Source organism: Salvelinus fontinalis, chromosome 3 (genome assembly GCF_029448725.1).
Source record: "Salvelinus fontinalis isolate EN_2023a chromosome 3, ASM2944872v1, whole genome shotgun sequence".
Taxonomy (NCBI): domain Eukaryota; kingdom Metazoa; phylum Chordata; class Actinopteri; order Salmoniformes; family Salmonidae; genus Salvelinus; species Salvelinus fontinalis.
Window position 1 is genome coordinate 27,570,122 of NC_074667.1, and position 16,263 is coordinate 27,586,384.

Genomic DNA, 16,263 nt, shown 5'->3' on the forward strand with positions numbered 1-16,263 from the left:
CTGTTGTCTATTTAAGCAATAAACAATGAGAACGTGCCAGGAACAGCCCTTAGGAGGGAGTTATCACACAATAATCCTCAGCTTCGATGGGCATTTAGCTTTTGTAAAACGGTTGCCAACATTTAAACAAAAGATTAAGGACATGTCTTTCATTAAAGACCTATTATTGTGTTTTATTTTCATCCTTCCACCAGGACAAATGCTCATTTTGGGACGTTGCTATATGGGCACAGCCAAACAACAGAAGAAGTGGATTTTTCTGACCAGAACTGTCCCAGAGCTTGGGGAAGTGTGTCTGCGCTTGTGCTGCAGCAGCAGGTGCACAAGACAAAACATTACCAGCATGATACATATCGGTGAATCGCTGTGACATATGAAATACAAGTGATAGTGTAATCAAGCTGTAATAACTACGTAAAGAAATCTTACATTATTATGTAAGAATTATTATTATATTATAAATTATTATACATTATTATGTTATTATAAAGTTTTAAATTATTATGTGACGTACAGTCATATCCAGGTCCTGATTGGTCAACAAGCTTATTTTCCGCTTCAAATAGTGTTATTTGACGCATCAAACAGTGTTATTTCACGTGTATCTTGTTTGAAATGCAAAGACCCAAATGGCTTTCCATACTTTCCAGTGGATGACCCAGTGACGTCATGTACAGATGCGCGTAACTCTTGGCTGTAGTAAGAAAGCCACGCCATCTGCGCCCATTCAACATAGCCTAGATTTACGCTTTTATTAGTTCTAAACAAAATCACTTTTGGGGAGCTCTCCTACGCTGACAATGATGTTTTAATTCTTGCTTGAACAGTCACTAAGATTATATTTGGTTGTGATCTTTGTAAAATAACTATTTTGGATGCAGCAAGTTGTTAGCTAGAATGCTAAACACTCACTGACATAGCAATAGGCTGTAGCAAAAGATAGCCAAAGAGACATTTTACTGGTTGAAGTTTAAGTTATTTTTAAGTATAATGCGGTTGATTTGCAATGATGACACAAACATTATATTAAGCAGGACATTCATATGAGCCTTAAACTCCAATTATAATCCAAAAGTAGTATGAAATGCAAACATATGCAACATGTAAATAAAGGCTTTTTTTGTTGGCGTACTAGAAAAACTCCCCCATGTTCTGTCACCATAGTGTATTGAGCAGTCAAATGGAATAGTGAATAGACAATTTTTTGTTTTTGCAAATGTTGCCGCATGAGAGAGATGCGCCAAACGTTTGCAAACACAAAAAAAATAGTCTATTCACTATTCAATTTGACTGCTCAATCCACTATCTCATCAGCCCAGCCAGGCAATTTATAGACTTGATCTCCACTGTAAAAAGCATTTAGATATTATATCCCATTTATTTTAGACTAGCATTTGGTTTTCAACAGCAGAGATTTGTATTTACCTTGCTGTCTGTCTCCGACGTTTGCAACATTGTTTCAATATTGACATTTGATCACCTCCAGCTGCCCCATAGTAATGAACTAACGTGTCGGCATGAGACAGTCTGGCAGCTTTTCTTACCCAGTCAAAATCAGGAATCAGTATAATTTTTATGGATATATACACAAAGAAATGCCAATAGAAAAACACGAAATGCAGCTAATTTACTGTCATTCCAGCTTCAGTTTGAAGTGATTATGTTAACTTTGTACTGTAGTTGGCTAGCTCCTCTGAATAGTGTCCTGGAGAGTGTAACAGTAATCCTCTTCCTCTTCATCCGAAGAGGAGGAGTAGTGATTGAACCAAGGCGCAGCGTTGTGAAATGACATGATTTAATTAAGACACGACAAAACAACTAAGACAGAAAACGAACTAGACTTGAATTAACTAACAAAACGAATGTGTAGACAAACCTAGACATACGAACTTACAATAAAACACGAAGAACGCACGAACAGGGAAAAAAAGACTACACAAAAATGACGATGTACAAACATACCGAACAGTCCCGTATGGTGCGACAAACACTGGCACAGGAGACAACCACCCACAACGAACACTGTGAAACAACCTACCTAAATATGACTCTCAATTAGAGGAACGCCAAACACCTGCCTCTAATTAAGAGCCATACCAGGCAACCCTAAACCAACATAGAAACAGACAACACAGAATGCCCACCCAAACTCACGTCCTGACCAACTAACACATACAACAAACTAACAGAAATATGTCAGGAACGTGACAGAGAGAGAGCACATTTTCTATGCCAGGCAAAATCGCGCATCGTGTCAATTGCTCATTGTTATGGCTGAATCCCCCCAAAAATCATTAGAAAACAGCTTAAACAAATGCAAATGCAGCTTCTTTGCTGTTATTCTGGCTGCACTGTTTGACGTGACTGTGTTAGCCGAAGTTTCCTAGCTAGCAAGCAAGGCATAAGAACGTTGACAGCCATCATGGCAATGGAACATTTAGAATGATCAACCAGCTGGCTTGGGTACCAACCCTAGATTTGTGTCGGGACTACAAGGAGTATACCAAACAGTCGGGGCATGGATTTTACAATGTGTCGAAAGCATTCCTCAGGGATGCTGACCGATGTTGACTCCAATCCTTCCCACAGTTGTGTCAAATTTGCAGGATGTCCTTAGGGTGGTGGACCATTCTTGATACAGGAAACTATTGAGCGTGAAAAACCCAGCACTGTTGCAGTTCTGGCACCTGCTACCATATCCTGTTCAAAGGCACTTAAATCTTGCCCTTTCCCCCTCTGAATAGTATACATACACAATACATGTCTTCAATCTGTCTCCTCCCCTTCATCTATTTATTGATTTAAATGGCTTTAACAAGTGACATCAATAAGGGATCATAGCTTTCACCTGGATTTGCCTGGTCAGTCTATGTCATGTTAATGTTTTGTATACCCAGTGTATACAGCATCTCGTGGAAGGATGAAATCTTATGGATGAATTCATCAAAATAACATTTTTATTGAAAATATGTAAATCATTATTTGAATATTTTGGTAACCCGTTGTTTTGTCTGGTAGCCCAAAAAGTTACAAATTGAAGCTTTAAATTCATAATAATGATACTGACCTTCGGCTTTGATGTACTGGAAGGTATCTAGACATAACAAAATGGGTCATTAACATGCTCTTTTTGCCATTATGAAAAATAAGAAAACATGAGATGGGAACACTTTACACAAGTTGGCGAAGCGGAACAGTCTGTAATGCATTCACAGCCATGTTATCAAGCAGTGGTCATTCTTATCTGAACAAAATGTAAAATAATGACAGAGAAATATAAATCAATAGGATGATCAGTGGAATAAGACACACTTATTATAACCATAACATGTTGAAATATTAAGAGTTCCTAAAGTAAAAGACTAAAAGAGGGGAAAGAAGAATGGAATATCCTGTAGCACAAACAGATGGAGCGGAAAAATAACTCACCGAAAAGGAGGATGAGCAAAAACAGATGACCAGCCATATCAGGGGTGAACAATGTCATTTTTTAGAGAGCTACATACATACTGTTAGTCTGACTTTACAGAAGATGGTGGCAGTGACTGGGACAAAGAATACATGTTTCAATAGAAATGTAGATGCGGAAATTGTTCACAGGAAAACCACAGATTTCTCATATGGCAACAGTGGGCTAATGACATGTTGCAGATGACAAAGAGGCTGAACATTCAGAATCATTTATCGGTAATTATTTTTAGGTTCTAAAGCTATCTGTCTTTAACAGATGTTATGTTGTATTATTATTGCCGACAATTCGATTTTTAAAACCAAACTAACTTGTCTGTCTGAGATTTTTTTTTTATCTTCGACTTTTTGTTTTAAGTTTTTAACTGCTGCACAAAGTTTACCTACAAAAACCCTGCATTTGTGGTTAAGAGTTTGATGGTCTCTAAAATGTAGAAGGGTTTTCATATTTCATTTTATGTTTGGTGAGTCATGTTTAATAATATGCCAGAGCAGTGAAGGTAAACTGATAAGCACAGTAAATGAAAGGAAAGGATGGAAGGAAGGAACGGAGGAGAGAAGAAGAAGCGAGTTCACACTACTCGGACTGATCAGTTTACCTTGAATGATCTAACTGGTACCTAAATGTCAGCGCCTGTTCAGGTAAACCGCGTGCTTTGCTGCGGTGTTGCTTGAAGTGCCTAACATTGAACGTGTGTAGGCTGAGAATGCAGTTGCTGTTTTTAAACGAACGTCTTTATGTGGCCTAACTTTGAGGTTAACTGTTTGATCATGCCACCTAAAAAAAAAGCAGCTGCAGCCGAAGAAGTAACTTCATCTTCTGATGTGCCCAAGAAATATGAAAAAGTGTCAGGAAAAGCTAAACCAGGTTTGTAAAACCATGTGCGGTTTAGGCCAATTTGAGTAGCCTAATTTGACGGTTATTTGGTTAGATTACGGTTGATACATTTGTCCATTTCATTGTTAGAATCCAGCAACGCACCTGCTGTGGCATGGAGAACTCCTCTTCATCCACCTACGATGGTGATGGTTAACGAAGCGCTGAAGGAGTTGGACTCTCGAAAGGGGGTGTCCTCGCAGGCCATTCGCGGATACATAACAGAGAAATATCCATCTGTGGACCTGGTGAGGTTGAAATACATGATACGCAAGACCCTGAAAAAAGGATTCGAGGGAGTACAGGGGAGGTTTCGGGTAAGTGATCCATGCATGTCTAAATCTTAAAGTAAATGCCCAGTGTTTCCAGATTTCTATGAAAAATTAGTAAAATGGTTTTCCTTCCCAAAAATTGTAATTGAGTATGTCAAAGCAGCTTTCCTGTTTGAATTGTGTTTTCTATTTATATATTACTACATTGGGCAATTACATACCATTTCCAGTGGCACACTTGACTCGCGTAATGATGAAGCCATAGGCTACTACTCACCGTGCTGGCCAATGCGCTCCTCATGGCAATAGTTTATCTCAAGATGAGCTACTTTGAAAAACAGTGCTGCTGGTCACTAAAAATTGGGAGTTGAGAATTAAATTGGTTGTAAATGCAGTCTTCTATTTTCAGCAGTAGGCATTTGCTTTCCAAACTATGTTCTTTCCCGTGATTTGTATTTTGAAATGTGCAAACCGACAGCTGCAACCAACTATCTACATATAATCCATGGATGGCAGTTCCAGTTCAAATCAGGACTGGCAGCCATTGCTAGAGTACCCATGAGTTACCACTCAAATTTCCAGGGTAAGAGGTTCCAAAAATCTATGTATTATGTCTATGGCCACAACACAACAAGCTGTACATTTGGCATGCATGCTGCCCAAATTGCAAACTTCCCGACTGTAGGCAACCAGTAACTACCAAAATAAAGGAAACAATTGAGTCAATGAGTTTCACGTTCTGACCTTTATTTCCTTTGTTTTGTCTTTATTTAGTTGGTCAGGGCGTGAGTTGGGGTGGGCAGTCTATGTGTGTTTTCTATGTTGGGGTTTTGTGTTCAGCCTGGTATGATTCTCAATCAGAGGCAGCTGTCAATCGTTGTCCCTGATCGAGAATCATACTTAGGCAGACTGGGTTTCACTTTAGGTTTGTGGGTATTTGTTGCCGTGTCAGTGTTTGTTCGCCACACGGTACTGTTTCGTTTGTTCTCTTAGTTTGTTATTTTGTTAGTGTTCTGTTTGTTGGATTAGCATTGAAATTCATCATCATGAACATTTACCACGCTGCGCCTTGGTCCTCCTCTCTTCCACCTAACGACGAGCGTTACAATGAGGGACACAAAGTTTATGGTGTGTGTGGGGTGTGTTTTCCTGCCACTGTTTAGGTCCATTTGTAGAATTTATGCCAAGGTGCATTGAAGCTGTTCTTGCAGCAAACACCCTTTTTAAGACACTTTGTTGGCGTTTTCTTTATTTTGGCAGTTACCTGAATGTGCTTGTGAAAACAAAACAGTTATTTTTGAGAAACTATTGATACTCTGTGGCTAAATATGTTCTCTGTTGTATTTTGAACATTGAGAACAGGCTCCCTTGGTTGGTTATAAAATAAGTAATTTGTTTTGTTGCCTCTTGGGCCCTGCCCCTGACTCACATAATTGACCAGTCACATTTAGTTATTATGCAGTTTATTTTTTCAGTTACCCAATCAAGGCAGGGCCCCCCATTTACCCACATGGGGCCCATACCTCTCCTCCCCCCATCTGATGATTAGCAGGGTGGCAGCAGGAAGCTGTCCACACTCATTGAGAGAGGGCTCCTGAATCCTCCTGTGGTTTGTGGTTGCAGTAAAAATATATACTACATATCTAATATGTGCTGTACAATGAATGTATATATTTCTGACTTTTTTTCTGCCTTCTGGGCCCAGGAAGTCCCTTTGTTAATCCGGCCCTGTTAATCCGGCCCTGGACGTACCCCAACAACAGAATGGTGTGGGCATATACCTGTTACAGAAAATATTAAATCAAGTATACTGCTGATTGGCCAGCTCAGCCAATGAGCCAACATGATATAATGTTTAATGAGGAAATGGCAAGCATTATCAAAATTGTATGTTTTGTGTTACAAGTTTAAGTGTTTTTTTGTTTTGTTTTTTCAAATCATGCTTTGGCTACAAATACGAGTATAGGATTAGTGATAGGGAAACAAAGCTTCCTGGAGCATTGAGATTTTCCAGCTAATTGTCTGAAATAGGTTAATTACTCAAGGCTTTGATAAGGTGCACACTAGTGGCACCTGCTGGTCTAAAGGATTTAGAGCAGCTAAATAATTATAGATTATGTCCCACACCCCATAGAGTGTGTGTGCAGTGTAGCTTTTTTGTCTTCTACCAATCAGGTGGTTGTTCGACGAAACAAAGCTTTGGACGTCATTGACCACGTGCTTCTGATAAAGTGATACGAATATCGGCACAATGTAATTTCAACGCATGCCTCAGAGCTCAGGCATCAAACGTAACATCACTACACATTTACATTTAAGTCATTTAGCAGACGCTCTTATCCAGAGCGACTTACAAATTACACAGGATGAAACTTTTTTTAAAGTGAGATCTCCACTGGACAGTTACTTTATTAGGCTACTTGTGGCAACTAGGCTTTGTTAATCTAAGTAAAATGTGTTGAATGGACTTTATTTTCTGAATGTGATAGTAGCTTACCTGCCAAATGAGCCAAACTTCATGGTACCAGATTTGAATATAAAGTGGTGTTTATTAGATAAGTCAACATTATATGACAAACATATTGAACATGGGCTTGGTGTTTGAAATAATGTAGCTCAATATGTGTTCACTCTCCCTTGCAGTCAGGGTTATGGTCAAGGAGCCCAAGCCAAAGGCCACTGAGAACACTGATCCCAAGAAGACTACGGACAAGGAAGCCGGTAAACTGAATCCACTGAATTGATTGTGCTCATCACTCCTAGGATTTAGACATCACCCTATAATCTGCCAAATTGTATAGGATCATTGTTATTGAGCTACGCCCATTGCAATGGAGGACATTTAACATTGCTCATTCAATGACTTGTATGGGTATCTCACTTCTCCTCATTGTGTCCATGATTGCATGCATACACACACATCACTAACTTTTGTCTCTAGAAGCTGAGAAGAAAAAGGCTACAGCCAAAAAGCAGAAGGAGAAACCTTCAGAGGCAAGTGTGGTTTCAGTTATGTTCTGACTATTGGCATTGTTCAAGTGGTTTTGGTGTAAAGGGACTTTTTTATATATATACTTTTGTCATGGGTACTGTTCCCTATTTGGGCTTTATCATGGTTAAATTGAATCTCTAATTTTAAATGGGTGATTGTATTGCAAACCTGTCATTTTCATCTTTCAGGATGCAAAACTCAGGAAGGCCGCAAAAGCATCTGCTTCCAAGGTGGCCCCTGCTAAGAAGCCCAAGTCGAATAGGACAATGGGGAAGAGGGGACAGCTGAGGATCAACCCAAAGCACAGAAGACTACCAAGGGTGAAGTGGCAGCCAAGAAGGGTGCAAAGGCCAAAGCTTGCCAGAAGCCTGCAGAGGGTGATGAAGGGGACACTAATGCTCCTGAAGCTAAAACCACAGAGAAACGAGGCAAGGGGGGCAGCAGCAGAGTGACTGCACTCCTTTTATCCCCTTTATATGTTTTTAAATAAAGCAGTTTTTTGTACTACTTGTTTGTGGCATTTAAGTGTAGACCTAGCTGCTGTAAAATGTAATCTCCACTTTTCCTGTAGATAAGTGTTGGTGGTATCTAGGGGTTTGTAATAATGTTTAATGATTCACTGATGCAAGTTTATATATAAATAAAAAGCTGTTAAGTTCTTGTTTCTTGCACCTGCTTAATCAGTACCCTCTTCTGCCAGATTAATTGTATCACTAGTACAGTGACTTCACGGTTCCTGGAAAATATTGATGGTTAAGGTGTTTTCTATAGTCAGGACTTTGTTGTTCGTCCATCATAGGTTGATGACCATGGCACGATTTGTTGGGAAAATCTGGTACAGTGAGTGTGCAGATAGTTGAGTTCCATCTGAGCCTGGAACACACTGGACATGATATCTTGGTACCAGTCTCCTGAGGGACGGCCCTGATACTGGTCTTTCGCTGTTCTCTCCACTCTGGAATTTTTGATGGTGCTGGTTTGTGGTAGCAGTCTTTCTATACAGTTAAAACTAACATTTCCCATAACTATTAATCTATTAGAAATTATTCAAAACTAGTCTTATGGGTCATTAAAGATCCCATGGCACTTATCGTAAGAGTAGGGTTGTTAACCCCGGTGTCCTGGCTAAATTCCCAATCTGGCCCTCAAACCATCATGGTCACCTAATAATCCCCAGTTTACAATTGGCTCATTCATCCCCCTGCTCTCCCCTGTAACTATTCCCCAGGTCGTTGCTGCAAATGAGAACGTGTTCTCAGTCAACTTACCTGGTAAAATAACGGTAAAAAATAAAAAAATTACAAAAATGGTGCAATGCAACATATTGTACGACTTCAGTTTGTCCACAAGGGGGTCCAAGAACTGATTGGGTCTTCAGTTTGATATTCAAAGGTACCCAAACCAGAACATTGCTGTCCACTGGTGCTCCTGGTTCTTTATTCCCTGGAAGTTTAACCAGCTTTTACTCAACCACCCCTAAGGAGAAAAATAAATTATTAATGCTGTGGACCTCAAAACCTGGATTTGAAAAAGGATACACGGGAAGAAGCAAAGCAAGTTTTAACTCTGCCCAGAATCTGTCCACGACGTGAGCAATTCGTATGGAGGTCAATGAGTTGTATTTGGTCAACAAATATTTGCCAATTTTCCACGTGGGGGTTATTTGATCGAATCCAAGTTTTGTAATTGTTAGGTTGTGGACGCATGTGGCATTTCTGCAACTGAAAAAACAATTTATATTGAAGTTGTGCCTGTTGGGATACTTATGGTTAACCCATTGTAGCATTGACATTGAAATGGAGGGCTTACATTATTTTAACATAGTCAACTGGGTGGGAATTCCTACGAGTCAGGAGAAATCTGCCATTGAAGGAAATGTAATACTTTAAAATGGAGAGCATAGACAACGCCATTGAAGCTGTCACAGATGCGACCTATCTATGACCCAGTCACACTTATCTGCCCTCATTGGCTAGAACCGCCTGCCTTCCATCTTTGAGGACATTGTAAGAGCTCGACTAGCTTGTCAATATAGGCAATATTTTCTACACATCAAAAACATGAGGTTGAAATAGAAACTGGGTGTGTTGACTCAATCCTTCATCTTTAAAACTGCATGTTTATTTGTTTAAAAAAATAAAAAGTTGACATTTCATTGTCACTAATAGAAACAGTACGGAAGCACTGAAAGTCTGAGCAGTTTCACAGCTCTTCAAGTATGTTCATTCGGTTTATAGATGAGTTTATAGTCTCAGCAGGGGCACATCCAACAGGCCAGGCCAAGAGTGCGGGGCTTCAAGCTGAGCATATTCCGACTCAGTCCTGATGCAATCAGGCCCAACGTCGCGTTTAGCTCGTCCAATAGAAACAAGTCAAGAACCAATCACTTGCTTGATCCAGTGATAAATTTGATTTTGTCCACAGCAGTGCACTGTAGCTAGTCACATCAATCCTCCCAGAAAGAAGAGCGATTTGGTGAAATGGGCAAAAATTGGGGTGATTGAGAAGAGGGGCAGAGGAAGACAAACATGGAAGAGAACATATTGGGAGTAAGAAAAGGGAGAAAGGAGAGATTTTAGGGTTAAAGAGAGAAAAGGAAGAGAGATTATGGGTGGAGAGAAAAGGGTAAAGTCACTAGCCATGTGGATCATCAACATGCCAGCTGTTTACCTTCCCATTCCTGCCACAAGAGAAAGCCTTTAAGCATCTGCATTAATGACTGCAAAAACAAGAAGAAATAAATTCAATACCACTTGAATCAATTCTAAAGCAAGAAAACGTTTCCACGTGTAAACAATTTCACTGCTTGGAGAGAGCGAGATAAATAAACATGCAGATCTCCTGGCTCCTCATCCTCCTCCTTTCCCGCTAAGCCCGCCCTTTGAGCTGGCCTGGCTCCACCACATGCATCAGAGACAGTGTACAGGTTTGTTAGTTAGTCGCCTCCCCCCACAACAGGCCCCGCCTCCTCCAGAATGATGCCAGTATCTATGTTGTGACTGGGTATATTGGTACACCATCCAAAGTGTAATTAATAACTTCATCTTGCTCAAAGGAATATTCAATGTCTACTTTTTAACAATAATGGTACTTTGTGAGGCATTAGACAACCTCCCTGTTTTTCATGGTTGAATCTGTGTTTGAAATTCACTACGTGACTGACCATCTTTACAGATAATTGTATGTTTTGGGTACAGAGATCAGGTAGTCATAAAAGAATCATAATAAACACTATTATAAACACGTATTATGCGACTTGTTAAGCAAAATTTCACTTCTGAACTTATTTTGGATTTCCAAAACAAAGGGGTTGAATACTCATTCACACTTTTTGTTAACGTAATTCCACTTTGATATTATTTATTTTTATTTTTACCTTTATTTAACTAGGCAAGTCAGTTAAGAACACATTCTTATTTTCAATGAAGGCCTAGGAACAGTGGTTAACTGCCTTGTTCAGGTGCAGAACAACAGATTTTTACCTTGTCAGCACGGGAATTTGATCTTGCAACCTTTCGGTTACTAGTCCAATGCTCTAACCACTGGATTATCTTCTACCCCGATATGGGGTATTGTGTGTAGACCAGTGACAAAAAAAATCTAAATTTCATAAATTTAAAATTCAGGCTGTAACACAACAAAATGTGGAAAACGTCAAGGGGTGTGAAGACTTTCTGAAGGTATTGTATGTTTTACGATTTAGATATAAAAGCACTTTATCTATATAGTCCCCACATTTGAGGAAGTCACGAGTATTTGGACAAATTCATTTATAGTGTATTAAAGTAGTCACACATTTTGTATTTTGGTCCTATATTCCTTGCACCCAATAAATACATCAAGCTTGTGACTCAACAAACCTGTTGGATGCATTTGCAGTTTGTTTTGGTTGTGTTTTGGATTATGTTTTGCCCAATAGGAAATTAATTGTATCCAACCGTTATGGAAGGAGGTATCACACAGTCAATATAATATACATCATTACAGTAGATTTAGCATTTACTAGGGGGAGGAAATAAGAAAAATGCTCAAAGGGGAGTATGACCCAGACCCCTCCAAAAATATATATATTAACAAAGTAACAGATTTTATGGATAGACATGTAACAGAAGTCAGTTGTCCATGTGTAATACAGTAGTAATATCACCTGTTAAGCAACTTATTTGCAGTATCTGGATGTGTGATAAACAAAGGATGTCGTGTGAGAAAGAATGTATTTGTATGAGATGTGTGAGACATAGCTACAGAAAGCCAGAGGTGTAGTGTCAGTTTGTCTGCAGAAGACTGTACAACCCATCCGGCTGGGCTGAGGTTGCTGGTCTGTCGGGGATTGAGCTGTATACGTGGTACGTATCAGACTAGAGGAAAGAAACAGATTCACTTTAGGGCGTCGAATCTACAGTACAGTAAATGTAATTCATAAGGTTTGTTTATGAGGATGTAACACCAATCTTAAACTGAAAGTCATGAAACACAGTGAGAGAAAGAGAGATACTTTTATCCTCTAGTCGGTCTGTCTGTGAAAACAATGCCATATATAATAATATAACAATATAATATATTACAACGAATAGGACATTTGTGCTGTACTTACATGTTCATTTGCAAATGCCTGTGTATCCACATCAACGGGACCTGCACTTCACAGAGAGAGACAATTCCATCAGTAAGAGGTTGTGTATGTATCTATGAGTGTGTGTTTTAGGGTGGGTCATGTGTATTTAACATGTCTACATTGCATGTGTGTTACTTAGTCGAGTTTGCCCTATTGCGTTAGTAACAGCCAAACAGAAGAAGTGCAAGTAACAGGGCTTGATGTCATTTCACACTTCTCCTTGTGACTCAAACCCCCCTGCAGACCTACAGCTCTATTCTCACGCTGCTGATGCTCGGACACATTAATTTCTGTTGTGAGTGTCATATATGCATTTTGATATGGTTGAAAAGGTTAGGCACAAAGTTCAAGCATGTACAGTAGCTGTGCACTTGCAGATGGTCCCGAGATCTGAGGGACAAACCTGAGGGCATGAACGTGGGCAGTACAGAAGGGGTCTGAGAATCAATTCCAGCATCTCCTGAATCCACCTGTAGTAGAGAGAGGGAGGAGAAGAGAGAAGAGAGAGACTTTTTATCCTCCAGTCGTAACAAACTGACTGTCTATTCTACTTTCTAACTCGTGACATGAACTGCACCCTCCTTTGTATCACAGGAAGTGTTTGTGGGTTTTGTGTCATTCTGAGGTCTACACATGTCCAATGCAAGATGTAGGTTATTTGATTTTACATAAACTATGTACCTACTTATGAACACATTTACAAGGTTTAACATGATTTAATGTATCCAGAAACCGTTTTTGGTGAAAAACATCTTATTTGGTAATAAAAAAAATGACCATATAAATTTGTAAATAAATATAGCTGTTGGTTTGATACTTTGAACATTCATATGTTGAAGCACTACTAATGTAACATTAAGGTCTTGATCCTCAGATCAGACAGTCAGAGGGCAGAGGATGCTGGTGAGAGGAGTTATAGGAGGACGGTCTCATTGTAATAGTTGAAATGGAATTAATGGAATGGAGTCAAACACGTAGTTTTGATGTGTTTGATTTGTTTGACTCCATCCTATTAAATCCATTACAATCATTACAATAAGCCTGTCCTCCTATAACACATCCCACCAGCCTCCTCTGTCAGAGGGGTATATGTGTACAGATACCACTGTAATTTAGAATATTCACCATGACTCCGCTGCTCACCGCTCCCATAGACACCAAATCATCTACAACAGAAACACAATGAAAATGGAATTACAGTGTTTGTACATGCCTGTATATAGTTAGGTAAGTTGTATGTGTGTCTATGTTGATGTATTTTGTTAGGAACATACATTGGCTGTGATCATCCTGTCTGGCTGTAGGTCTGTACAACATAAAAGTATAAGAAGGTTGTGGTAAGAACATCTCATCATGGACAATACAGAACTAAAGGTTGATACAATCTGCATCATATTCACGAGGAGAATTCTTACCTCTGAGAATAGTTTTTCTCTGAAAAACAAATGAGGATAAATTAATTATATTGAATATAGTCTAACCTATACAATATGATCAAAATGAGTTGATAAATTAACCCATGCAAAAGTCACTTACATTAATGTCAGCACGGTAAATTTGCAAATGATTTGTTATGCATAATCAAATGTACTCACTGGTCCTCCTGCAGAGACAGACAGCTGTCAATCCTACCAGGAGCACGCCCACTCCAGAAGCCACACTCACTGCTGCCTGCCATATTTGCCCCACTATTTGGTGACATGATGACATCGGGAGAGGTCATTAGCTCTTGGACCACATTATTGTTCGTCTAAGAAAATGTGCACAGCTCTGTTTTCATATGTGTGAGAAAAGACAGCTCGAAAAGGATACTTACCCAGAATGCTTTCTTGACTGTTTGATTCCACATCACTTTCTGTGGAGCTTTGACCTCCTGGGCACATGCAAGAGAGAAGGACAGTTTAATAACAGAGTTATGTAAATATTTCTAAGAAGAGACAAATTGTTTGATTAATCCTAAACCTTTGACTGAATTCACATTTGGCTATATTTGTATACTGGTTTATGCTTTAATAGACAAAAATATTTAGCAAACTAAATTAAACCTATTGGCTATACTTACTTTCAGTTGGACTGGCTGGGGGGTCAGTGGTCAAAGTACAGCAAACAGTGGACCCTGATGCAAAGCAAATCATTGCATCGGATTATACAAAAAAACATCTAAATGGGTTGATTTTAATCAATCAAATATCAACCTCTTTTTGTAATGAGGCAAATTTGTGATTGGAAAAAAAACATACAAAAACATGGAGAAGATAAGCTACTCTATTTGTTTTACTTATATTAGCTAACTAGATAAAGATGACTACGAGACCTGATAAAGGATTCACTGCCGTGCTAGGGGTCAAAGGGGAGGTCAAACCTGGTGAGAAGAGATTACTCATATTACACAAGAACAAATGTAAAGGAATGTAAAATCTAAGGTCATTAATTAAGCAGAAAGAGAGAAGTACACTGCACATTACCTACAAATCAGACTAAAAGTACACAAATCTGGACTGGAATTACAAGCAGCTATGAATACATCTATTAGTTAACCGGTCAGAGCTTTAGTTAATGAATGTGAACAAAGATATTGTATTTGCAAACTAAGTTTAAATTGGTGGATCTACTTACTGGTAGTTGGTGTCACTGTTGTGTCTGGGGTAAAGGTACAAGTAACAGTTGAAACAAGTGGGAAGCAATATGACTACACAAGAATAAGGTTTTACATTCACATTTGGGTCACTTAATTTTACAGGCCCGTAATCTAAACTCTTGACTGTACAATTGGTATTTGCAGAGATTGTCATTTAGAGGCCCAACACACCTTCTGTAGGACTCACTGTCGTGCTGGGAGGGAAAGTAGATCTAGGACCTGGAGTCAAACCCACTGAGAAAACACATAATAATGAAATTAGCATTTTATTCATGATCGTATTAATGATCATCATGGTGTTGTTGGCCTTTTGAAATACCTTCATGATTTATCTATTCAAAGTGGGCAAAGTAGGACTATAAAAATCACTACGGACAGATTGCTTCTAGCCCTGGTAGATTATATTTCTCCTCATTATAGAGATGATAAGACCAATTCATAAGGTGATCAAGTCTTTCAGGACAGATAAGGTGTTGATTGTTGTTGACAGCTTCCTAGTATAAAGTCACCATGTATCTAACAGCAGAAGTCAAACAGCGCATAGATACGATCTAAACACTCGACTAGATGGGCACAGACATTCTATTACTTGTGCTGATGATCGCAGACATTGGTGTTGAGGCTGGTGTCATTTCTACAGAACAGCTTAATTAACTAACAGAACCGCTTCCTTTACACATGAACACAACTATTCTTATTGCTGAAACTTGCTTTGCTTTAAAATAACAGCAGTGCCACTATAAAAGCACAAATGTGTAGTCTACCTGCTATAGAAGGTGTCTGTATAGTTGTTGGATCACTGATGTGAACTCCCACCAGATCTGAAATCATTTGGGATTGAAATGTGGTATTTCGTTTATTGGTCAGGATGAAGATAGTCATACTAAGAAGATGCTAAAATCAAAGTGAGTCAGATCATGAAGACCTGCAGCCCTGATAGATTTCTTTAGATAATGACTCACGTGCAAAGCTTTTCCCATCACTGCGTGGTGAGAGAGAGTTTGGTCCTGAGCTCACTCTGTAGTCACAGCTCACCTCCTTACTCCTCACTGACTGTAGACGACTGATCAGATCACTATGTTTTGGAGTGAATTGACAGAACTGCTGTCCGGATGCTGAGGTGGCTTTTCTCGTCTTGATCTTTTCTGTGAAGGATGGCTGACTCTCCTCTCCAACATACAGGTTACAGGTGGTGTCAGGACTGACGGGTCCAGGAATCAAACAGATGATGGTGAAGTCCTCATCAAAATTGACTGTAATGTCTGGTTTTAGATCTGTTAGGAAAGGACAGAGACTCCTTTTTACATCACTCTCTTTGAATGTAATGTATATGTCACAAGTGACACTGACTCTTACTAAACTAGCGCCTGCCATTCTCTTTATATTACGTATCAGCATGTC

General features: G+C 39.3%; 2 protein-coding genes and 1 long non-coding RNA gene across 3 annotated transcripts; 1 reads left to right on the forward strand and 2 right to left on the reverse strand.

Moving 5' to 3' along the window:
• Positions 1-3,686: 3,686 nt before the first annotated feature.
• Positions 3,687-8,061, forward strand: LOC129835249 (histone H1-like). Its single transcript, XM_055900787.1, has 5 exons — positions 3,687-4,336; positions 4,436-4,662; positions 7,261-7,338; positions 7,559-7,615; positions 7,798-8,061. Exons 1-5 carry the CDS (start codon positions 4,207-4,209, stop codon positions 8,059-8,061), a joined length of 756 nt encoding a protein of 251 aa, XP_055756762.1. The 5' UTR covers positions 3,687-4,206.
• A 1,647-nt stretch (positions 8,062-9,708) lies between these two features.
• On the reverse strand, positions 9,709-13,694 carry LOC129842901 (uncharacterized). The gene is made up of 6 exons (XR_008757706.1): positions 13,640-13,694; positions 13,499-13,530; positions 13,350-13,390; positions 12,628-12,694; positions 12,204-12,244; positions 9,709-11,967 (listed from the first exon to the last, which is right to left on the reverse strand). It is a non-coding gene; the product is annotated as an uncharacterized LOC129842901 (long non-coding RNA).
• A 111-nt stretch (positions 13,695-13,805) lies between these two features.
• Positions 13,806-16,263, reverse strand: LOC129835256 (mucin-2-like). Its single transcript, XM_055900800.1, has 8 exons — positions 15,825-16,263; positions 15,627-15,683; positions 15,034-15,096; positions 14,841-14,864; positions 14,539-14,586; positions 14,287-14,340; positions 14,041-14,097; positions 13,806-13,912 (listed from the first exon to the last, which is right to left on the reverse strand). The coding sequence occupies exons 1-8, from the start codon at positions 16,258-16,260 to the stop codon at positions 13,806-13,808; spliced, it is 846 nt and encodes a 281-aa protein (XP_055756775.1). The 5' UTR covers positions 16,261-16,263.

What these genes read in the sequence shown, in the direction of transcription:
- LOC129835256 (XM_055900800.1), bottom strand. Translation starts at nt 16,260, where the DNA reads ATGCTGATACGTAATATAAAGAGAATGGCAGGCGCTAGTTTAGTAAGA. An exon ending in ACAGACACCTTCTATAGCAG is followed by an intron (nt 15,097 to 15,626) that starts GTAGACTACACA and finishes GTGTTTTCTCAG; the next exon opens with TGGGTTTGACTCCAGGTCCT. An exon ending in GGCAGTGAATCCTTTATCAG is followed by an intron (nt 14,341 to 14,538) that starts GTCTCGTAGTCA and finishes GCTTTGCATCAG; the next exon opens with GGTCCACTGTTTGCTGTACT.
- LOC129835249 (XM_055900787.1), top strand. Translation starts at nt 4,207, where the DNA reads ATGTGGCCTAACTTTGAGGTTAACTGTTTGATCATGCCACCTAAAAAA. An exon ending in GAGTACAGGGGAGGTTTCGG is followed by an intron (nt 4,663 to 7,260) that starts GTAAGTGATCCA and finishes TCTCCCTTGCAG; the next exon opens with TCAGGGTTATGGTCAAGGAG. An exon ending in GACTACGGACAAGGAAGCCG is followed by an intron (nt 7,339 to 7,558) that starts GTAAACTGAATC and finishes TTTTGTCTCTAG; the next exon opens with AAGCTGAGAAGAAAAAGGCT.